At 35.7% G+C, this 25408-nt stretch overlaps 1 protein-coding gene across 2 annotated transcripts in view; it reads left to right on the top strand.

Moving 5' to 3' along the window:
• Positions 1-25408, top strand: part of PRDM5 (PR/SET domain 5) — a 225757-nt gene that overhangs the window by 126400 nt on the left and 73949 nt on the right. For both annotated transcript variants that reach the window (XM_033215138.1, XM_033215139.1), the window contains exons 10-12: positions 9180-9273; positions 12328-12488; positions 16429-16522. In XM_033215138.1, coding sequence (XP_033071029.1) covers positions 9180-9273; positions 12328-12488; positions 16429-16522 — 349 coding nt within the window. The remainder of the gene's footprint in view (positions 1-9179; positions 9274-12327; positions 12489-16428; positions 16523-25408) is intronic.

The raw sequence follows: 25408 nt of genomic DNA, 5'->3' as shown, positions 1-25408 counted from the left end.
TTGCTTGCCCTATTTTAATTGTTCTTTTTCTTAAGTGGATGATGAGATAGCAATGTACAATTTAAAACAATATTTTTTACTTATATTTTTTCTTTATTGAAGCATAATGATGAGTGAAATTTGCATATGTTTATGGTATACAATGTAATGTTTATATATATACACACACATTGTGAAATGATTACCACCCAATTAATATATTCATTAGTCACACATGTTATCTTTTTTGTAGTGAAAATATCCAAAATCTACTCTGTTAATTTTAAGTGTTCTCACTACAAAAAAAGGATAAGCGTGTGAAATAATGGATGTGTTAATTAGCTTGATTTAGCCATTTCACTAAACATCATGTCATATACCATATAGATACAATTTTTATGTGTCAATTAAAATAAATAAATAAAATGAAGATCTACTTTCTTAGCAATCTTCAAGTATACAATGCATTATTACTAAATGTAGCCACAATGCTATACTACAGCGGTCCCCAACTTTCTTGATGCCAGGGACCAGTTTCATGGAAGACAGTTTTTCCACGGACCAGTGTTGGGCAGGGGAATGGTTTTGGGATGATTCAAGTGCATTACATTTATTATGCACTTTATTTCTATTATTACATTGTAAAATGTAATGAAATAATTATACAACTCACCATAATGTAGAATCAGTGGGATCCTTCAGCTTGTTTTCCTGCAACTAGATGGTCCCATCTAGGGGTGATGAGAGACAGTGACAGATCATCAGGCATGAGATTCTCATAAGGAGCATGCAACCTAGATCCCTTGTGTGCGCAGTTCACAATAGGATTCGCGCTCCTGTGAGAATCTAATGCCACCACTGATCTGACAGGAGGTGGAGCTCAGGCGATAATGTGAGTGATGAGGAGTGGCTGTAAATACAGAAGAAGCTTCACTTACTTGCCCGCCACTCACCTCCTGCTGTGTGGCCTGGTTCCTAACGGGCTATGGGCTGCTATTGTGGGGTTGGGTAACCCTGCTGTAGCAGGGTTGGGGACCCCCTGCTGTAGTATACATCTCTAGAACTTACTTATCCTGTGTAACTGAAACTTTGTATCCCTTGACCAACATCCTCCCATTCCTCCCGTCCCCTGCCCCTTTACCTCTACCCCTAGTTCCTGGCATCCACCGTTCTACTCTCTGCTTCTGTATGTTCGGCCTTTTTAGATTCTACATGTAAGTGAGATCATGCAGTATTTGTCTTTCTGTATCTGGCTTCTTTCAGTTATCATAGTGTCCTCTATGTTCATTAATGTTGCCAAAAATGACAGGATTTCTTTCTTTTTTAAGGTTGAATAATATTCCATTGTGTCTATATACCACATTTTCTGTATCCATTCATCTGTCAATGGACTCTTAGGTTGTTTTTATATCCTGGCTGTTACGCTATGAACATGAAAGTATAGGCGTCTCTTTGACAAACTGATTTCACTTTCTTTGAAGATGTACCCAGAAGTGGAACTGCTATGGTAGTCCTATTTTTAACTTTTTCAGAAACTTCCATACTGTTTTCTATAATGGATATGCTAATTTACATTTCAATCACAGTATACCGGGGTTCCAATATTTCTTGCTTTTATATTAGATATCTTATGAAAATAACTTTAAAATCATACATGCATGTCTGGTAATCAGTTTTGGAACTCATCTTCCAAACCTTCCCAACAGCTACCTTCTCCTGCCTGCCATGGTTTCAGTGCCCACACCAGTGGAGTGACTTTCCTCAATATAGTAAAAACTGTACACATTATTTGTACAAAGTATTTGTTAATTATTACCACATGTACCAATATGTATGAAGGCCAATGATCCTAACTGGAGGATATTTTGTAGACTGAGGAAAACACAATTTTTCTCTTTATTACAATGCTTTTGACATACTTTAGGTCACAGTTTGTAATGGGTTTGCACATAGAAGATTAGAGATGAGATGGTGAGTGTCTTCAGTTTAAGCTGCTATAACAAAATACCTTGGGCTGGGTGGTTTAAACAACAAACCTTTATTTCTCACAGTTCTGGAGGCTGGATAATGTAAGATCGAGGTGCTGGCAAATCTAGTATCTAGTGAGGGCCCTCTTCCTGGTTTGCAGATGACTATCTTCTTGCATCCTCACATGAGGGAGAAAGATGGAATGCAAGCTCTCCTATCTCTTCTAAGGGCACTAATCCAGTTCACAAAGGGTCTACCCTTAGAGCTTAATTACTTCCTAGAGGTCCTACCTCCTAATACCATCACATTGGGGGTTAAGACGCAACATATGAATTTTGGTGGGATACAAACATTGAGTCCATAGCAGTGAGAGTTGGTGGTGGTTGGGTGGCAGAGCCAGAGGGTGAGGGTCAGAATTGGAAACGGTGGGCGTTAGAATGGAAAAGAGAGAATGAGATGTCACTCAATGTTCTGAGACTGAGAAGAAATTTCAAAGTATTAGATGAGACAGGAAGTTTTCAAGCGAAGTATTCTACCGTAGAAGGCACCTCCTTCATATCTCTTGTAAAATCTTTAATAACGTTTGCATTTCGCACTAATGTTTTTGTGTAAGAGGAAGCTCTTTTAGGTGAGTTTGGAGAAGAACAGAGTTCCAGCTGCCCATCTGGGAGATAAGTCTATTTAAAAGTAACTGGTACTATGACACATATGTATCATTCAGGAACCTACTTATTTGCCTTAACATATGATTTGGAGGGATGTTTATATTGGTTCATACAAATCTACTCATTTTTTTTGTAACCACTGCTATTTTGAACAATAGTGCAGTGAACATCCTCTTACATAAAACTTTTTAACTATGCTGAGAGTATTTCTGTGCATAGATCTCATGTGGAATTTCTGGGTCAAATAGGAAGTCTACTTTATGCTTAGATGTTCCTACCCACTGCCTTCTGAAAAGCTCTACTTTCTCTTAACAGTATATAAAAGTGCCCCTTTACTCTTCACCAACATTTAATTTTGTTAGTCTTTTATTTTCAGTCTGAGAATTAAAAAGTGATTCTCATTACATTTTATCAGTGATGAGTAAAATTGTGTGTGTGTGTTTTTCTGTTTCTTTTTTTTTTTTTTTTTTGGTGGGGTTTTGCCCTATCACCCAGGCTGGAGTGCAATGGCATGATCTCGACTCACTGCAGTCTCTGCCTCCCAGGCTTAAGCAGTCTTCCACCTCAGCCTCCCAAGTAGTGCACACCACCACGCTTGGCTAAGTCTATCTATCCATCCATCTGTATTATTTATCTTGCCTGACCCAATATTCACCAAATATTTGGAATCCTATTACCATTTTAGTATCTGTAAAAATTCTACAGATTTATGTTATATAGAGAACTATTTCCTATTCAGGAACTGACTTTAATATTTATAGAACGTGATTTTTTTTCATAGGACTAAAATTGCTCCCTTCTTTGTATCTTTGAACTTTAGGAATCTTTATGTATTTCTTAATGGATTGTACATAAATCTCAGTAAAAAAATTACCAATTTCTTTAGCCATCCTGCCTAGAAAACAAGTTATCTACTAGAGGAGCTAGTATAGTTGCTATGAGTTGTTACACATGAGTTGTTAATATTAGGCTGCCTATTTTTATGCAGAAAATTCTCCTGTACAATAACTGTGATGAGTGTGAAAACTATATCTTCATGAGTGAAGCTACAGGTGTATGTTATCTGGATAGTTCTGTGAAGCCACATGTTTGTTATTTCCATCTGTTTAAGGAGGTACCTTGTAGAAGAGAGAATACACCTGTTCTGCATGCTGTACGTTAGCTGTAATAAGTGGTAGCTGTTGTAAAAAGGCTTAACTTGTAAAAAGGCTTAACTTTTCAATTAATGGTCAAGTCAGTCAGCCTGGGAGGTCATGTGTTTGTTCAAAGTAGTGTTTGTGAGAAGCATCCTTAATTAGAGACATGAGATATGGTTCTTACCAGTGTTGTCGAGGGGAAAGTTTCCTGACTTGGAATCTGTGTCGCTACCTTCTATAGCTTCATCTGAAAGTCTGTGGTTATTAGCAACTTCCCTTTGCCCTAATCAGGGTTGTGGGGACTCAGTAGTTGATTCCCTGGCATTGTGGCTTTATACTGATGGAATTGTCTCTTTGAAGCAGTGAGAAGGCTGGACTTGGCTCTGCAAGGCTATGGTTATGTAGGAACATCACCTAAATTTCATGACCTGAACTTCTCTATGTGGTGTGAGCTCCCCATTTCTGTACTGAGCTTAAAGACACTGACTTCTTCAATATCTCTCCAGTTTCAATTTATTTTTGTGAGGAGGAGTACTTTTCAAGAAGCCAGTTATAAATTTGACAGTAAAAATTTAATCCACAGACCTTATAAACATCCAGATGACATACATTTTATGTAGCTTTAGCGTTATTGTGTGGCCCACTGGGATGGTAATGTACTATGACATGAAGCCTGAATCTTCAATAATAAAACTCTTTAAAAGTAATCATTCTAGCAAACATACCTGTAGAATATTTTCTCCAAATTTATTTGATCTTTAGTTGTTTCTTCTAATTTTAAGGTAGTTTTATTGGTTTGCACATACCCAAAAGAAGAAATACCATTACCAAGAAATACTTTTACCATGGAGTAAGATATATTGTTGATAGTCAGTAGTATAGTTTTTAATTGTAAATGGTCCTTAATTTCATTTTCTTCTCATGGAATTAATATTTAATGTGTGTGGCTAGAAATGTATTAATCTGGTAACTAATATACATTATGCCAGAAACCTTCTGAAATATTTTGAGACATTCTAGTAGGTGTTGTAAATAGTGCAACGGATTTTATGTATTTTTTATATCTGCAAAAGAGTTGGTATATAAAAAGATATATTTCATAGTACTCATTCATTAAGGATCATTTGATCAATAAATCAGTGAAAAGTTTGGCATTCTTTAGAGGTGAAAAGTTGAAGGATAAGACACCTTTAAAAAAGCTTAATTTCATCTGATACTTGTGAAATATATCTTGGAGACAGAAGCTCTCTATCTGCAACATTTGAGCATCTTACTATGCCTTACTTAAATGAGGTGGCTTCTCAGTGTCTTCCAGGTGATTGAATACATGGGTTCTCTGCCATCCCAACTCAGATGGTGGCATTGGCATCCTTTTTGTCAAAAGTATTTATTCACCTGGCTATGCACAGACATCTTACTACTTAAAATATGTCATTGACTTTAGGCCAATATCTAGATGTTGTGGCTTTGGTTGAACATAGTTAAAAGGCATTATGCTGTCCCAAGTTCTTTCATAATCAAGCAACTAAGTCGGGTTCACAAGTTGTTATATCCTAGATTTGGAAATAGAAAAAATGAATTAAGGAGGAATACAGTATTTTTAGAAGATGGGAGCAATCCTGTATTCCAGCCTGGATGCTCTAAATACAAAATAGTTTCTACCTTCTTTTTTTTTTTTTTTTTTTTTTTGAGACGGAGTCTAGCTCTGTCGCCCAGGCTGGAGTGCAGTGGCTGGAGTGGCTGGATCTCAGCTCACTGCAAGCTCCGCCTCCTGGGTTTACGCCATTCTCCTGCCTCAGCCTCCCGAGTAGCTGGGACTATAGGCGCCCGCCACCTCACCCGGCTAGTTTGTTGTTGTTGTTGTTGTTGTTTAGTAGAGACGGGGTTTCACCGTGTTAGCCAGGATGGTCTCGATCTCCTGACCTTGTGATCCGCCCGTCTTGGCCTCCCAAAGTGCTGGGATTACAGGCTTGAGCCACCGCGCCCGGCCTCTACCTTCTTATGATAATGCTATCTACTTATTGTGGAAAATCCAAGCGTCAAAGAAAGGTATAAAGAAGAAAGCAAACATTCTGTTAAATATCACTCTCTTTCCTATAAAAAACCCTCCTTAATGTTTTGTAGAATGTCTTCCTAGACTCCATTCTATGTGTGTATATGTAAGCGGCTTAAATGGTATTCTATATATTATGTTTTGCATTCTGCTTTTGACACCTAAAGTATGATATGCATGACTTTTCATATCTAAGAAAATAAATATATAATTATAATATCTACTACAATCTAGTTAACCAAGTTTATATCTTTTTATGGGCATTTAGGAATTTTCCTTTTATTTAAAAACAAGTAGTTTGTGCAAGAATGTGTCAGATATAGTTCTATAAAGGGAATTGGTTAGTCAAGGAATGTGCACATTTGTCATTTTGGTACATAGAACCACATTGTTACCCAGAAAATTTTTATTCCCAATTACAGTATGTGAGATTGACTGTTTTTACTCTTTAGTCAACACTGAATGATATCCATCATCTTCATCTTTGGCAGTCTGATTAATCACAGATAGTATCTTTATTTTTAATTTTTCATTCTTTTATCATATTCATGGCTTTAAATATTGATACCATATGTAATCTGACATCTCCATCTTGTACCTTATAATCCAGACTTGAAATATTCCAGTACCTGTAATGCTAGACGTCTCATAATATTTATTTGAACTTGTCCAAAATGGAACCCCTGATGTTTTACTCAAACTTGTTTCTTGCTGCTCTTCTGAATATCTGTTAATGGCTAATCCATCATTGCATTGCCCAGATCACAAATCTTGGAGTCATGCTTGCCTCCTTCTTTTTGTGTCTCATGCTTCGTATCCAGGTACCTTCTCAAAACCTGTTCACTTTCAGAAGATATTTAGAACTCTACTACTTCTCTTCACATCTGTGGTTACCACCTTGGATAAGCTCTAATTATCTCCCTCCTGCTGCATTGCTGTTGCTTCTCTGCTTTCTGTTTTCCCCTACATTTTGTTGTCAACACAGCCATCACAGCATCCTGTTAATTGTCAGGTGAATTGTGTCCCTCATCTGCTCAAAATCCTGCAGAAAGTTACATCTCTCTCAGAATAAAAGACAAAATTCCTGCATGGGCCAGCCAGGCTGTACACAATTTGCTTCTCCTCCTCTACTTCTCCCATTCTTCTGACTATATCTCCCCACTTCTCTGCCTCTTTCACATGGCTCCCAACCATGCTGGCTTCCATGATGTTTCCTGCCTAGGTCACTCAAATACCTACCCTTGCTCCCTCGTATCCATCAGATCTTATCTCATAGGTCACTTCTCAGCTAGAATTTTCTTGACCACATATTTAAAATTGCTACCCCATTCTCTGAAACATTTGCTGTCTTCTTTCTTGCTTAATTTTTCTCCATCACGTTTATCTCTTCCTAATATAGTACATACTTTTTCATTTGTTTATTGTCCTTCTCCTCTGCTAGTGTAAAAGCTTCATGATAGCAGGGATGTTGTCTTTTGGTTCGTGGCTATATGCTCAGCATCTAAAATAGGACTTGCTAGTAGAGGCATGAAATGCATAGCGTAGACCTGGCACAAAATAAAATGATGAGTGAAATTTTAGGAGTGTTATTTGGAAGGGAGTCCTTTTGTCCATTTTCATCTTTTCTTATTAATATGCCATAACTTCTTATATTAGCAACATTACACTTTTGTTTTATGTTGCAGATATTTGTTTGGTCATCAGAGATTTTTGCTTTGCAACTTAAAGTTTATTTATTTCTGTCATTTCAATGTCTGGTTTTCTACCTTGCTTGGAAAGCCTTTCCAGACTCAAAAGTAATTTAAAAATGTACTCAGGTTTTCTTCTAGTACATTTAAAGTGTTATTCTTCATTTTAAGAAAAATACCTGAATTGATTTGCAATTTATCTTATTGTAAGAGATGAGTAGTAGATCCAACATTTCTTTTTCCTGAATATCTGGACATTTGCCTCAAAGCCATTTACTAAACTTTCTACTCTTTTCCCACCAATTTTAAATGCCATATTTTTCCTGCACTAAATGTTCATGTGTTTTATGTAATTTCAAGAAACCTACTTGTTTTTCTGTTTTGTTGATCTATGTATTTCCGTGTTGTCATTTTAATTTCTTTGGCTAAATAGCACCTTGGGTTATCTGTAATTTATCCTGACTAATCTTAAATATTTGTTCTTTCGTGCTTTCTCTATATCTTTCACAACTAAAACCAAACATGAAAATGTCTTTCTCACCAACATTATGCTAATAGGTTATCCTTGTATCTTTAACATTTTATCCACTAAACTAAGAAAATATATAAATTAATAGGCTGTGAATAAAGTGACTTTTCTTTAAATTACTTTTTTTGTTTTTATGTCACATGTATTATAAAAACCTGTCAGTTATATGATTTGTTTTATGTAATATGAGATAATAGTTTAATTTTTAATTTTTTTAGCGTTTATGAGACTTATTATCATGCCATCTATATAGTAGAATAAGATTTTATTTACTGATTTGTGCAAAATGGGTTTATACTGATGTGTAATGTAAAAAAGGTGGAGTGAGCAGTATTTGCTGTTTTGTTTTGGTTTTGTTTTTGAATTTTAGATCTAGTTGGTGGCTTTTCATTGTTTCTTGTTTGTCAGTATATTTTTGTTTCTTATGTACCTGGGTGCTTAACATTGTTTGGGGAATCTATGCTGTTTGACCTTCACAAGTTACTGCAACTTTTTGAGCCTTAGTTTTATCACTTGTAAACTGAAATCAGTAATAGTGTTTTATTAATCCAGTTACTGTTGTAATTAAGTGAAATGATTTATGTAAAGTGTTTAGAATAGCATTTGACACAAATTAAATATTTAATGAATGTTAATTAGGGTTAATTATAACGTAAGTGCTCTAGTGTAATTTAGGGAAAAGCAGCACCTAGGACTAAAATTATTTGAACTGATTCAGTGAAGCTGAGAGAAAAGGGTGAAAACAATTTTTCTTTTAATAATTTCCTTTATCTATATTGCAAATGTTGTACCAGCAGAGTAAAAGCCTGGCCAGTGATAGAGGAGGCTTAGTTCTCAGAGAAAGTACACACAGTTTCACTGCAAAGTCGGCCCTGAGAAATCTCAGTGTGTATTCAGATTAGCAGTTTGAGATAATAGGAATAATTGTTTTTACCATTTATCAAATTAATAATTAATGTGAGCATTTGAAAGTGATTTTTCCTTTTGCAAACGCAGCACATTTGTCTTTACAATTTTATGGTGGAAGAATGGCACTAGAAGAAACAGATACCGTCCACCTTCCCTTCTTTCGTCTTTTGCATCATTAATCCAACCTCCACTCATCCATTGTAATGACTGCTTGATTTTAGATCCTCCTGACTCAGTGTCTTTCCTCTGCAGACCCACTCTGAGGAGAGACCGTTCCAATGTGAAGAATGTAAAGCCTTGTTTCGGACCCCATTTTCTTTGCAGAGACACCTGCTAATACATAACAGTAAGTCATGATTCAGGCAGTTGAGAACATAAGGAATTATCTCATACTTCATTCTTATAACCTTTGAGAATGTAAACATCCCAAAGGTGTGCCTGTAGGTATTTATATAATCTGACTTTAAATGTAAGAAAGACCGAAAATTCTTTCACTTTTTTTCCCTTTAGATTTGCTTTATTTTTCCACAGTAATATTAATTATTTTATGAGATATTTTATTTTATATAATTTCTTCCCATTACTTAAAGTTTGTATATAAAAGCATATTCTATATTCAGGAAGATATCTGAGTTTTGTTTTGAAACATGACTTTGTTTCCTTTCAAATATAATGATTAAGAAAACATGTCAGACTTTAAAATATGGAGATATGTGGCATCGTTTTATGAGTTCACAAACTTTTCAAGTTGAAAAGGATCAGAGTGTACATCTAATCTGACACCTTAATTTGAGGGGGATACAAAATATTGAAGCTCTGAAGCACCATGACATACTCAAGATTTCACAGCGTAAGGAGTAGCAAACAGGTCCCTGATTGGTGCTTTTCCTACTTACCGCTGCCTGAGATTTCTTCTTTTGTCAATGGCAATTTGTTTCTTTTGCAGTAATTTTATACATAACACACCTTGAGGTGCATTTCCTACTTGCTACTGTCTCAGATTTCTTCTTTTTGAAGTCGCATTCTTTTTCTTTCTGATTAAGTTTCATACATATGCAACATAAAAGTCTAACGCCTCCACTCAGAGCTCTTTTCACAACACCACAGAATGTCCAGTTATATCATTAAAGGATATCACTTTATTGAAAGAACTTGTTATTGCCAAGCTGAGTTTTAAAGTGGATTCTCTGTTTAGACGCTGAAATAGCCAGAAACTTACTACAGTACTATATCTAAAAGTAACGGAAAAATTGTGTACCGTGGGTAATGTTTACTCTTCTTACTTTTAATTTAATTAACTTAATCAGTAGAAAATCCTCTATACACATTAAGTTCCTACTGCAGCTTAAACTTTTAATATTCCTGAGGAAAGAAAAAATAATTAATTTTGACAGTTGGTTATACAGAGGCAGTATCTTGGAGAAATTTTCTCTGGTCAAGTGTTCAAAATGCAAAATAATAAAGATACTAAGTTTTCTTAAAGTAAGTGTTGAGTGGTAATGATTCTGATGAAATGCAATCTGCTTCCTGTTAAGAAAAGGTAGTGTTATGCTCTCAGGCCGTTCTGCATTCAGCTTATAGGTCTAAATAAGTTATTAGCACAACTTACCATTTTTCTTATTAAAAAGAACGTGTTTAAAAATAAAATTTGTTGTGCAATTGCAGGAATTTCTATTTCATTACCAGTTTGATTTAGAAAAATAACTATTATGAGATGAATGAATGTTAGAATAGAGATTTGGACAAGTAAACCTCATTCATGCTATTGAAATATGGCTAAATTTGACTTGATGCTTGGGAAATTTTGCTTGGGAATGATGAAATTTTATTTCTTTTTTTTTTTTTTTTTTTTTTTTGAGGCGGAGTCTCGCTCTGTCGCCCAGGCTGGAGTGCAGTGGCCGGATCTCAGCTCACTGCAAGCTCCGCCTCCCGGGTTTACGCCATTCTCCTGCCTCAGCCTCCCGAGTAGCTGGGACTACAGGCGCCCGCCACCTCGCCCGGCTAGTTTTTTGTTTTGTATTTTTAGTAGAGACGGGGTTTCAGCATATTAGCCAGGATGGTCTCGATCTCCTGACCTCGTGATCCGCCCGTCTCGGCCTCCCAAAGTGCTGGGATTACAGGCTTGAGCCACCGCGAGTTAGAGAGGGATAATTCTATTTAGAAAGACAAAGAGAAGGTAATTTTTCATTTCCTTTTCTCCTTCTTTTTGTCCCTCCCTCCATCCTTCCTTTCTTCCTTCCTTTCATGTAAAAAATTAATAGGATCTTTACATTTCTAAATTTGGTGCTAGTTATGGTGGAAGGAATTTAGAAGAGCTTGGCTAAAATTGAGATAATCTCTTACTTAGACATAGACATTTAATTATTCTTAATTTTGCCTTGTTATCAATACAATATGGGAATCTATGCTAATATGACAGTTTTCTAAAAAAGGAAATTATATTCAAATACTAGTCTGTCTTGTTTATATAGTCACATACTACATACATTTTATGCTGTATTGTTATTAAACATTGTGTTCTAATTGTGCACGTTCATGGCTGTAATTGTATTTAAAATGACCACTAAAACTTAGGCCTATGTGTTAAGAAGAACTATAAAAATAGCATTATATGAAAGTTAGAAAGCACCATAAGATTTCTATATGTAGTTTCTGAGGTTGTTTTCCCCTCAGCCCCAGGCTGGATAATGAGAAGAAAGTGAAATACCTAGCGTGGCTGCTAGTCTTCATCTTCCTATCCCAATTTAATTCCTCTCTGAAAGACCACCATCCCTCAAAGTCTTGGAGACTTTTTACAACTGCCCAAGGACTGAATCAGGGAGCCTCCAGTCCAGGTTCCTGAGTCAGTACTGAGGAAGCAGGGTCATTGTAACCCTTTCCCCCTCCCAGAATGGGAGGGCCTGAGTTCTGATGTACACCCTCTGCCCTCAGGAGTTTTCCTCCTCAGCTCTCTACCTACGATCCGGTTCTGCCTATTATTTATTCACAGGAAGTCATAGGGACAATGGTGGGATTTGAGGGGACTTTGGGAGAGGCCCAAAGGCAACTCACCTTGCTTGACAGAGGCCTTGTGTCACTGGAATCTATTTACCTCAAATCCCAGCCCCTGCTGCAGAAGTGCATACTTTTTAAAAATGTTCATGGTAACTTTGAGAATTCTGCTAATTCAGTCCCCACATTTTCCAGTTGAGAAGACTGAAGATGTAAGATGAAAGGACTTCGGCCTGGTCACACAGTGAATTAGCAGATAATGGAACTGAAATTTGTTGTAAAAAAAAAAAGTTACATTCTTAGAGCTACAAAGCCAACGTTTTGGAGAAAGCAACTAAGTCTGGCATACATGGGAGGAAATCAATAGGACCCTGCTATTGCTTCTTAAATGTTTCTCTTTGTTTCTAAGGTGAGAGGACTTTCAAGTGCCATCACTGCGATGCTACCTTTAAGAGGAAGGATACATTAAATGTTCATGTCCAGGTGGTCCATGAAAGACACAAGAAGTATAGGTGTGAGCTATGTAATAAGGCCTTTGTTACACCTTCAGTGCTTAGAAGTCATAAGAAAGTAAGTGGAAGTCTTCTGTTAGTTTGAACGGATTACATATTTAAGCAGTATGGGTATATATGTTAACTATCATGTGATAATTATATATTAATCTATCAAAATATTTACTCAAAATGACAAATGTGTGATTTCTATCAGCTCTTCAGACAATGTTCGCTTTCTGCATCTTTCAGGATAGACCTATTTTTTTCCATGAATGAGAACCTGAGTTAGATGGAGACTCTTCATAACCCATAGCTTTGCTGATAGGTGGTTTCTAAAAAGTGCTCAATGAGCAGGAGCTTATCAATTTTTATTTATTTTTGGTTAATGTAGGCTGTTTCTTTCAAAGAAATATGAGTAGTACTTTAATAATTTTATTTTTTCAAAGTGAATTCTTATGTTTATTGGCAAGTTAATAGACTGAGCCCTTTTGGTGTTGGGATGGTCTTTGATCTTTACGTCTCTAGAGCACAGGGACGTTTGTGGTACGGAATGGGGACTCGATAAATTTTTGCTTAACTCAAAGAAAGTGTTCATATAATGATTTGGAGGTTATATTTTTTTGTGTTGTGCTACTTGGGTAATTACCTTAAAGGAATCGAGTTTATTTTTTACTTGCCCAATAATGCATTTTTAAGTATATATTTTAAATAGTAAAACTTGTATTGTAACAAATACACTTAAAGGTTTTAATGCTGACTCTTTTCCTTATTTTGGAGACAGAGTCTTGCTCTGTTGCCCAGGCTGTAGTGCAGTGGCGTCATCATAGCTTACTGTATCCTCGAACACCTGGGCTCAAGTGATCCTCCTGTTGAAACCTCCTGAGTAGCTGAGACTACAGTCATGTCTTAGTCTTACCATGCCCAGCTAATTTTTTTACATTTTTGTAGAGACAGGGTCTTGCTGTGTTGCCCAGGATGGTCTTGAACTCCTGGGCTCAAGCTATCCTCCCATCTTAGTCTCTGAAAGTGCTGGAATTACGGGCGTGAGCCACTGCACTCAGGCGGTGTTAACTTTAGAAGTAACCATGAAGTATGGTAGTTTTCTGCCATTAGTATATGATACTGAATGAATGTGAAGAAATAACTCCTGCTTCAGTATCTTATCTTATCTATCCTTAATACAACTGTTTCAAAAGGATTGAATTGAGTAACTTTCTTTTCCTGAATTTTTTTAATATTTAATTTTTATGGGTAATAGTAGATGTAGTTATATACAGGAGATATTTTATATATATATATATATATATATTTTTTTTTGTTTGTTTGTTTGTTTGAGTCAGAGTCTTACTCTGTCACCCAGGCTGGAGTGCAGTGATGCCATCTTGGCTCTCTGCAACCTCTGCCTCCTGGGTTCAAGCAATTCTTGAGCCTCAACCTCCCAAGTAGCTGGGAGTATAAGTGCCTACTATCACGCCTGGCTAATTTTTTGTATTTTTAGTAGAGATGGGGTTTCACCATGCTGACCAGGCTGGTGTAGAACTCTTGACCTCAAGTGATGTGCCCACCTTGGGTTCCCAAAGTGCTGTGATTGTAGGCATGAGCCACTGTGAACAGCCTGAGATATTATATTTTGATACAGGTATTCAGTGTATAATAATCACATCTAGGGTATATGGGTTCCTGTATTTTTAATGCTGAGTAATAATGATATTATCTGTTTTTCTTTTTTTTTTGTTTAGATCTCTGAATAAAATAGTCTTTCAACTTTCTTCGCTTGAATTACTTTTTGCATGAATTTAACACATTTTTTGTTATCTTTCAATAAAGAAAGGAAAATTATAGTGAGCTTTCAAGAGAGTTTACATTGTCTGCAATAATAGTCACACAGTATATTTTGTATTGTGTTACTCATTTTAATCTCATAAATTTATTCAGTATTGTTCTTAAAGTGAGCTGTTTCCATGCTTTCTTATTCATATTTAAGGTAGTTTAGTATTATACCTTTAATGTCTTTTGAAACTAGCTAACCAAAATTGGAACCTAATAATAGCTATATTTTTGAGTTAAATGAAAGGAATATTTTAATTTTTTTCATTAATATAACCCTAATATCCTTTAGTTTGGAACTTCTTCGGTTTGGAACCAATGACAGTCATATAAATGAACAATGAAATACATAGCAGCAAAAGAAATGCTGTGATTTTATGAATAAATTACAAATAGATTAGTAATTACCTGTTTGGAATAATTCAATGCTCTAACTGTATATATATAATTTCTAAACAACCTTACACTAATGAAGGACAAATTAGCATACTTTGCCCCTTCTGTCAGAGAATGAAGAGAGATCAAAAATAAAATAAAATAAAATAAAAGAAGAGAGGTCTGTTATATGTTAAAATGTTATATATTTTACTTTAGATTGAACCATAATGTGGACCAGGGGAGTAAAGGCTCTTACTGAAGTGTAAAGATATATAACTCTTTTGTATATCAGCTTATAGTAAAAATGGAAAGTTAAGTGCTTGCCAAATACAAAATCCAGGAGATGCCTGTTTTACACAGTGTTGTTGGCTAGCATGGTAGTTGATTTGGCTGTGTTTTTCAAACTTGAGTATAATATAAATTGTTTCAAGGAAAAAAAAACAAAAGACACTGATACTGACTAAGGTCTTTAGTTTATAGCTCTTTAAAAATTGTAAACATGATAGTACATATCCAAATACACATTTTAATACAAATTGCAAATTTGCAAATTAAATATTAATAAGGCTGCAAAGTCAGTTACATTAACGTTAACAATTTAATATGGAAGATGAAAATGTTTTGCTATGGTGATGGTTCTTTGATGTTGTCAAGTGATGAGGTAATTGCCCCACCCCTTTTTCTCTATGACAGCCAGTGTTCTCTTCTGAGAAACGTCATTAAAAAAAACCTTTTCTGTTCTTTTTTCATTAGTTTATGGCAGTTGAGATACTACTTGACTACTTGTTAGGAATTTGTTCTTAAGAACAAAGGCAAACATAGGCCCTGGAAGCTCTGTTTTGTGATTGTAACCTAGATGATTGTAACCTAGACGATAAAATTAATACTTTTATTAATTTTTTGGTTACATTGAAAAAAAATTCTAAAAGTAGTCTTAGAAAGAATGTGTACATACCTGAAGGAATTGCTTTCACCTCCCTTCTTCCCCGATCTCTTAAGTTTGAGAAACACTGGGACTTGGGAAGTAGCTCTGATCCTTCATTAATTGGAATTATCTTGTTTTATGTTGGGAGCAAAATTGGTCTCTTGATGAGACTGTGGGCCCAGTTTAAAATGCACAATCTTCCTCCTCCTTTGGGGAGGGGTCACTCTTTTCTCTTTGAACTCTCCAGCATTTATCGAAACTTGCTTTTTAACTATACTTACTTACCTTTCCTCGCGTGATTGTTTATACCTAGATTAAAGGCATGTTGAGGGCAGAAATATGCTTTCAAATTGACTGCTCAGTTACCAACTGCTGATTTTAAGGGTCAAATCAGATTTATATTCCTTTTTGCTTTGCAGTAAAACCAGTTTAGTCAAACAGCATAACACAAGTAACAGATGACTTTGTTAAGATTAATTCTGTCCTCAAGAGTTAAATACACACAAAGAATGTGAAAAATCCTTCAAATGAAGTGTTTCTTGGCAACTGGGAAGAGTAGCTATAGCCCTATTTTGATTATGTGGTTTTGCTAGAATATACTGGTTTTGTATAATTTAATCATTTTTGGTTGGGGCTCCATGAGGGCTTAAAAAAGTAAACTGCAGAACGATTTTGAAATTAACACTAATGCATGATTCTAAGGCATCTTTTTTTTTGAGCCAATGGGAATATCCATCATAAATTGTTTAAAATCTCATTGTGAAATTAAATCATTTTAATGAAATGTAATCCTAGAAAATAAGGATGTACTATTGTCAGAGGCATTTAGTCATCTTTACCTAATTCTTTGTATTTATCCTTAGCCTTTTTATCCCTTTCCATTTAGACACATACAGGAGAAAAGGAGAAAATCTGTCCATATTGTGGCCAGAAATTTGCCAGCAGTGGTACACTCCGAGTTCATATCCGGAGCCACACAGGTATGGAGACTGTAATTAGACTAGTGATAAAAACCACTTAGAGAAATCACATGCTTCCAAGACAGGAAATATTGTAATAGTACAAATATCTTCCAGATTAAGAATTAATCTTGGCTGTTTTCTCTCTCTTAAAGCATTGTAAAATCCAGTTTTTTCATCTAGAAGAATTTAAAATAAGTATATTTTCTCAAATTAAGTAAAACATCTAAAGTGGAAATAATGTTTTTAATGTTTGGTTGTGATATAACTGTGATTAACTTCTATGTGATTCTAATGGATGGAATTAGAGAATAACAGTTTCACTTTATATAGATAGTTAAGGGCATCGACTTGATTTATAATCCCTCCTGTAACTCATGTCAAATGTGGCCTTTTTACCTTGGAATGTTGCATGAATGCTCTAGGATTTATTGGATACCAGGGTGGGTGCTGTGAATGAATATCCGTTATGCCACGGACTGCTTCCTAAAGATCCCCTTCTTTTCTTACCACTTCTGTGTAATTTCTCCAATGAAAGAAAGCTGTGCCCTAGTGGAGGTTGAATGAACAACTGAATATACTTGAAAGAACCTTGTCCGGATCCTACCTATCACGTAGATAAGCCCTTGAAAAAGACTTGAAAGAATACTATTAATATTGATAACCAGATGATTTTACACTAGTCTGAAAACTTTATTCAGTAGCTCGACTCTAATTATATGGAGAACCATGTGACTGCATTATACAGCTGAAGTTTCCTCTTCAAGGGCTGTAGTATTTGACTTTCTTTACCTTTGTATTTCCGGTACATAGCTCAATGTCTAGCATAATAACTGTATTGTCAATGGAGAAACGTTAAAGTAGGCCAAAGAATCAATACAGTGAATATTAGGTATAGGTGAAGAAAGGGACACCCTTGGAGCGTAATTTTTAATTTTCTGACTAAAGCTTAAAGACATATGATCAGTTTAGTATTTGTTATCTTAGAATAGGTACTTAAATACTTTTAAATGAAACACATAACCAAGAACAGATAGCTGTGGAATAACAGGTGCTCTAAAGAAGAAAAGGAAGGTTTTTCTTAATTAGAAGTCATCTAGAGAAAGTGAGCCTTTTGGGATCAAGTGTCGCAGAAGCAGAGAGCCGCAAAATGAAAAGCAGAGGGCAGCACGTGGGAATGAGAAGCAGAGAACCATGTTGAGGGCAGATGTACTTAAAATTGTGCCAACGACCGGTTGGTACCGATGGTACAGAAGTAAGGAACTAATGAAGAGGGACCAGAGAGAGTTTTGAAGTTCCTGGCCAGCACGGCAGTCTAGTGGTATAATCTTTGATGTCACTGGGCAGCACTCTTTTATGTGTATTTGTGGCAGTATGGAGTTAGGACGGAGTAAGGGCAAGGGTGAAATCAACAGCCCTTCACTCTGATATCAGTAATTCTTAGAAGATATCTTTGTGCCATACTTAGATTTAGTTTACTTAGCAGATTTCATGCTGTATTAGTGTGCATGTACGTTTAATTTGTGTATGAGAAGAGGGCAAGTAGGGAATAGGAAACTTGTATTATATGTACACATCAGAATAGTCAGTTTATGGTAATGCCCCAAGACATGATGTAATTGTGTTGTGTTTGGTATAGTGTGTTTTTAAAAGGCAGGGACTTACATTGTTCAGAATGTATTAAGACATAGCTACCAGCACAGAAAGGATGAACCCAATCCAGTAGAACCCTTGATTGTTCAAAATAATTCCATCCTTGAGGATATCGTATGCCTGCATTTTATTTTACTCATAGTATGGCTAGGCAGTGGAGAAGAACAAAGCACTTATACTAGTAATTGCTCCTAAAATTTTAATTATTATTATCCTCCATAAAATTACAATAATAAGATTTTTAGAGTTGCAAGAATTCTCTCTGATAAAAATTATTAAATATATGTCATGGTTTTTATTATCTTATGTTCTATATTATGTATAAAGTATATTCTAAACTCCAAATCACTTTATGTGTCATTTGGTTATTTATTGTGTACATGGGTCGGGGCCAAATGTTGTACAGATTCTGGCCTATTAAATTTGGCTTCTGATCAAGAGAACTGGTCATCTAAATTCAGACAGCAGTGGTAAGGCACAATGAACCTACACATACAATTTGATTGATAGATAAATAAAGAAATTATATGTGTGTGTGTGTGTCTGTGTGTATATATATATGTGTGTGTGTGTATATATATATATATATATATAGAGAGAGAGAGAGAGAGAGAGGGACAGAGAGAGGGAGAAAGTGGTGTATGTGTTTGTAGGTCCACACAGAAACTATAATTCTAATTGTCTATCTAGTTATTTACTTATCTATCTAGTTATTTACAGATTTTTCTGTTTAAAATAAAATTTTCTATACTTTCTCATTTTACAGTTCTTCTTTGGGTTATTTTGATGTCAAGCCTATGCCCTCATTGACCACTGCCTAGCAGTGTGACTGAGGTTGTGTTGGAAGTGGTTGGTGGCTGGCATCTGGGTCTCCATAACAGCCCTGGCACAAATTTGTTTTCCTGCATGGACAAATGATGCTTTCGCTTCCCTTTTATTTGCTTTGTCCTGTCCCTCAAATGATAAGCATCCATTTGCCCTCCCAGGCGGTTCAGTAACCACATAGTTTTATGCAGTTATTTCACTAGTATGACAGCAGAGCTCCAAATGTTTTGATCCTGTAAATTCAGTGTTTTCTTCTCCCTGCATTACTTTTCCTTATGAAGTCACCTGGTTTTATTCAGCTGTTTTTCAGTGCTAGGTGTAACACTTTATGGGTGTGCTATCACATGATGAAGGTGATGGTCACGACCTATTCTTCAAGAAGTATTTAGTTATACATTATTTAGAGAGGACACAATGAAGTGGCAAGGACCACGAGTGAAGGCAGAGTGGGGACAGTCAGGAGAGGACAGCTGATGCAGCCTCTGTGGAGCAGTGTTCTTTGGATCAGTGATGCTCATGTTGTGGCCTCATCACTCCGTACCACTCTTAAAAATAATCGAGGATTCTGGAAAGCTTTTGTTTATGTGGGTTATATCTATAACTATTTGCCATATTAGAAATTAAAGCTGTTTACCGTATTAGAAAATTTAAAAATGTTTACTTGTTAATTTACTAAAAATAACAATATTATACCCATTACATGTTAGAATATATATTTTTATAGAAAATACCTGCATTTTCTAGAAATCATTTAGTGTGAAAGGAGAAGTTGTTTTACATTTCTGAAAGTCTGTCTGGTTTAAGAGGAGACAGCTGGATTCTCATATCTGTTTCTTCACTCATCCTGCTGCAGTGTCTTTTGATTGCAGCAGGATGCAGAATTTGAAGAAAATCTGGCCTCATGGATATGTAGTTAGAAGGGGAAAGTATTTTAATAGTTGTCAAATAATTTTGGATGTTATTACAGTGGATGATATTACCATGGATATTATTCCTGCACTAAAACTCGAAAAGGGCTAGTGTTTTTAAAGGCTTACTGTTGTGTGGAACCTAAAATTATCTCAGTGAGTTTTGCCTATTCTGTGACAGTAGAATCAGTTGATCTGTGTTGCAATTCGAATGATCTTTTACCCATGCATGATTCTGTAACATCATCATGTTACAGATAACTTGGAAAATATTGGCTCACTAAGTTATGCAGATCTTTTATGTTTTACATTACTTAGAGGAAGAACGTTTTATCTTATTCAGGGGATGATATGTTAATATCATTGCTGATCTCATTACATAGCCTAAATATTCAGAAGCCTTCAAGCACTTGGGAGCATTCTAAATTTTGCTTGACTGCTATAATTCCTATATTTCCTAACAATTCCTATCGTTTCCTTTTTTCTTTATTTTTTTCAATGACAGGCTCACTTCTTTTATATTCAAAGAACAAATGTTCACAAAATGTTTAATAACCATAATTTGTCTATCAGTCATTTTGTTTCATATAAAAATGGTGTTCTATGAAAAAAACTGCCAGGTCAGCTCGCAACTCAGTCACTCAAGTGCTTTTCCTTGAGACAACTTTCATACATCAGCATGCGTTACAAGTGCTTTCTGCTTAATTTCCAAATATTAAAAAGATGATACACAAAGGCTAGAACTTAATAAATACATTTATTTAAACATATTAATATGTTTTGCTTAATCACAGATGTTCTCAGTTGAAACTGGCATTCATTTCTACTGTGAGTTGTGACTGTGAAGACTACAGTGACTAGTATTGCAAATTGAGGTCACTAGCAGTTACCAGTTTTACTCACCATTACTTTTATGCCATTAGAGTAAATGTCAACATGGTGAAAAAGACAAATAACATAATAGTAATATTATGAAAGTAGTTTTGACCTTGCAGACCTTGTAAAGAGTCTTGGTGATTCCCAGGAGTACTCAGGCCATATTTGGGGAACAGATACTCTTGAAGGGCCCCCTGGCCAATGATAAATACCTAGGAAAAAGCAATTTGTGTGAAATATGTGTTGGCCCCTGTGAATAAGAACCCAGCTGACAGAGGCTATTCTGTTTAACTGGGGCCATTTCTCTCACTTGATTTCTCAGACTGGTATTGCTTCCAACTGTTGCTGCGGCATTCTTGATAATAAATTTTCAAGCTTTTGCCACTGCTGCTGCTGCTGCCACTGCAACATGTTAATGTCCATTGGCATTGCCTTTGCTGCAAAAGTCAGTTGATGAGTAGGTTTGCCAACTTTGACTCTACTTTTGCATAGGAATTGTTCACTGTTGGGCTGATATTATTATGTTTAGGACTGTAAACAGAAAAACATTAAGACTTTCTAAATTTGGGCTTACTTGTAGATATGTTCTAGAATTCAACTCCAAAACCTGCCTGCAGATAGCAAAAGATAGAAATTTGATAAAAGATCATCCTATCGGTAATGTTTTTGCTGATATTTGAAATTATGTAGTTAGAGTTCAGGGGACTCTGAGTTCTCATGAGATTGAATAACTTTTCCCGCCTAGAGAGTTGCCGTGATTAGTAGAAACAGGTCTCAGTGTGTTTCCTGTTAAACCCTCCTCTGCCATGGGAGTCAGTCTTGCATAATGGAAACAGCAGGGGCTTTGGGACGCTGGCTTGAGATCAAATCCTAGCCCCCACCACTAGCTAGTCATATACTTTTGAGCAAATTTCTTCATGTCTCTAAGTCCTGTTTTACACTGTACATTTTTGTGAAGAATAAATGAAATCATGTATGTAAAATACTTAGTGCTAGTTCATAGTAGATGGCCAGTTCATTGTCATAAGTATAATTTCTAAAATTCTTATATAATATCACTCCTTGTTAAGACTACTTTTCCAAAGTTAAATGAATTGTGTTTATTAATATACCATGGCAAGCCTTTACTGAATGATATAACCTCTTATATTATTTTCTACTTTTCTTCTTAGGTTTATTTACAGGACATCATACTGAGAATTTTCATGTTCAATACCTTTCCCTTTTATTTCTTCCAACTTTATTAAGATCTTAAATTGCTGAATATGCTGAAATTTTCATAACTTAGTTTTGTAGATAAAATCTTGGTTGACTATTGATAAGGAATTGACTTAATATCATGGTGTTTGGCATACTTTTAATCATGGAATTTTCTTAATATATTAATTTGGGGAAATGCATTTTAGATGGCTATGTTGCTGATTAACTAAGACTTTTTTTTTTTTTTAAAGGCTAAGCATTCTTTTTAATGCATGTTTAAATGACAACGCAGTTGAAAAAATATTTTTGATGGTATTTAAAATTCTGAACTGTGTATGTCCCACCAATTTTTTCCTTGAAATTAAACCATAGTAACCTCCAAAATACAGTTGATAAATGATTTGCCTTGCCACATAAAAACTTATTCTTGGCTTTTAATATTTGTACTGCCTTATTTATTAGGCATAAATCCAAAGTATGCTTGATTCCTAAGTCTGAAAAGAGGTTACAGGCAACAATGTTTGTTTTATAAAAAGAACATTGTTATGTTCCTTGAAAAACTGTTTATAGTGTCAAAAAATTGGAAAAGATCCTACATATTTAACATTGAACGAACTCATAATTTATGGTATATCCATAAACTGGACTATTATGTAGGTAATAAGAGTGATATGGATATATACTAATTAACATGAAAAGAAATGAGAAAGATAAGTTACAAAAACAGAAGGATATATTTTTGTAAGAATAAAGCATTTGTATTTAAAAAACTGAAAAGTTATCTACTAAATTATTAACTGCTTTTATTTCTATATGTTATAAATATGGTTAGTTTAATTTTCTTTATGATTTTTCTGTTTTCTAATTTTTATAATAATTTCTCTTGTATAATACAAATATTTAGTGTGTATATCATGATTGTGCAAGTAATTGTTATTATAAGATTTGTGCTAAAATACTTAGGTGTGAAACTTCTCTGTATCTTATTCTCAAATGGACCAGGAAGAAGGAGGGCACATAAAAATACATGTTAAAAAAGAGAAATGAGAAGGAGAAAGCAAATTTGGTGAAATGTTAATAAATATTAAACCTAAGTGAGTTTATACAGTGTTCACTGTACTATTCTTTCAACATTTCCTCATGTTTGAAATTTTCATATTTAAAAATAAATAGGGGTCAGGTGCGGTGGCTCACGCCTGTAATCTCAGCACTTTAGGAGGTCGAGGTGGGCAGATCACTTGAGGTAAGGAGTTTGAGACCAGCCTGGCCAATGTGACAAAACCCCGTCTCTACTGAAAATACAAAAATTAGCTGTGGTGGTGGGTGCCTGTAATCCCAGCTACTTGGGAGACTGAGGTGGGATAACCGCTTGGACCTGGAAGGTGGAGGTTGCAGTGAACCGAGATCACGCCACTGCACTCCGGCCTGGGCTACAGAATGAGACTCGACCTCAAAAAATAAACAAATAAATAAATAAATAGGGATGTTTTATTCCAATGAGAGCAACCGTGTAGATGCAGCTGCCACTTAAGTGGACCAGAGAATTGTTTCCTCAACATCTAGCTTCATAGCTTAAGTCTTGTGCATGTCTCTGCCAGAGCCTGATTCTTTCAACAGGAAGACTTCTATTCCCTAAATATAAGCAGACATTTTGTTGTTTTGTTTTTGTTTTCTTACAGTTATACTGCTTAGAGAAGCAGTCTTCTGAAGAAGCTGAATGTCATTATTTCATGCTTCATACATCTTGAGAATGCTAGATTTATCTTCTTTTTTTTTTATTATACTTTAAGTTCTAGGGTACATGTGCATAACGTGCAGGTTTGTTACATATGTATACTTGTGCCATGTTGATGTGCTGCACCCATCAACTCGTCAGCACCCATCAATTCGTCATTTATATCAGGTATAACTCCCAATGCAATCCCTTCTCCCTCCCCCCTCCCCATGATAGGCCCCGATGTGTGATATTCTCCTTCCCGAGTCCAAGTGATCTCATTGTTCAGTTCCCACCTATGAGTGAGAACATGCGGTGTTTGGTTTTCTGTTCTTGTGATAGTTTGCTAAGAATGATGGTTTCCAGCTGCATCCATGTCCCTACAAAGGACGCAAACTCATCCTTTTTTATGGCTGCATAATATTCCATGGTGTATATGTGCCACTTTCTTAATCCAGTCTGTCACAGATGGACATTTGGGTTGATTCCAAGTCTTTGCTATTGTGAATAGTGCCACAATAAACATACGTGTGCATGTGTCTTTATGGCAGCATGATTTATAATCCTTTGGGTATATACCCAGTAGTGGGATGGCTGGGTCATATGGTACATCTAGTTCTAGATCCTTGAGGAATTGCCATACTCTTTTCCATAATGGTTGAACTAGTTTACAATCCCACCAACAGTGTAAAAGTGTTCCTATTTCTCCACATCCTCTCCAGCACCTGTTGTTTCCTGACTTTTTAATGATTGCCAAATTCATAAAGCAAGTCCTTAGAGATTTACAAAGAGACTTAGACTCCCATACAGTAATATTGGGAGACTTCAACACTCCACTGTCAATATTAGACAGATCAACGAGACAGAAAGTTAACAAGGATATCCAGGAATTGAACTCATCTCTGCACCAAGCGGACCTAATAGACATCTATAGAACTCTTCACCCCAAATCAACAGAATATACATTCTTCTCAGCACCACATCACACTTATTCCAAAATTGACCACATAATTGGAAGTAAAGCACTCCTTAGCAAATGTAAAAGAACAGAAATTATAACAAACTGTCTCTCAGACCACAGTGCAATCAAACTAGAACTCAGGACTAAGAAACTCAATCCAAACCGCTCAACTACATGGAAAATGAACAACCTGCTCCTGAATGACTACTGGGTACATAACGAAATGAAGGCAGAAATAAAGACGTTCTTTGAAACCAATGAGAACAAAGATACAACATACCAGAATCTCTGGGACACATTTAAAGCAGTGTGTAGAGGGAAATTTATAGCACTAAATGCCCACAAGAGAAAGCTGGAAAGATCTAAAATGACACTCTAACATCACAATTAAAAGAACTGGAGAAGCAAGAGCAAACACATTCAAAAGCTAGCAGAAGGCAAGAAATAACTAAGATCAGAGCAGAACTGAAGGAGATAGAGACACAAAAAACCCTCCAAAAAATCAATGAATGCAGGAGTTGGTTTTTTGAAAAAATCAACAAAATTGACAGACTGCTAGCAAGACTAACAAAGAAGAAAAGAGAGAAGAATCAAATAGACGCAATAAAAAATGATAAAGGGGATATCACCACCGACCCCACAGAAATACAAACTACCATCAGAGAATACTATAAACACCTCTATGCAAATCAACTAGAAAATCTAGAAGAAATGGATAATTTCCTGGACACTTACACTCTTCCAAGACTAACCCAGGAAGAAGTTGAATC

This window comes from Trachypithecus francoisi, unplaced genomic scaffold (genome assembly GCF_009764315.1).
Source record: "Trachypithecus francoisi isolate TF-2019V2 unplaced genomic scaffold, Tfra_2.0 Lachesis_group1, whole genome shotgun sequence".
Lineage (NCBI taxonomy): Eukaryota > Metazoa > Chordata > Mammalia > Primates > Cercopithecidae > Trachypithecus > Trachypithecus francoisi.
Note: the sequence above shows the minus strand (reverse complement) of the source record. Positions and strands in the feature narration are given on the sequence as shown.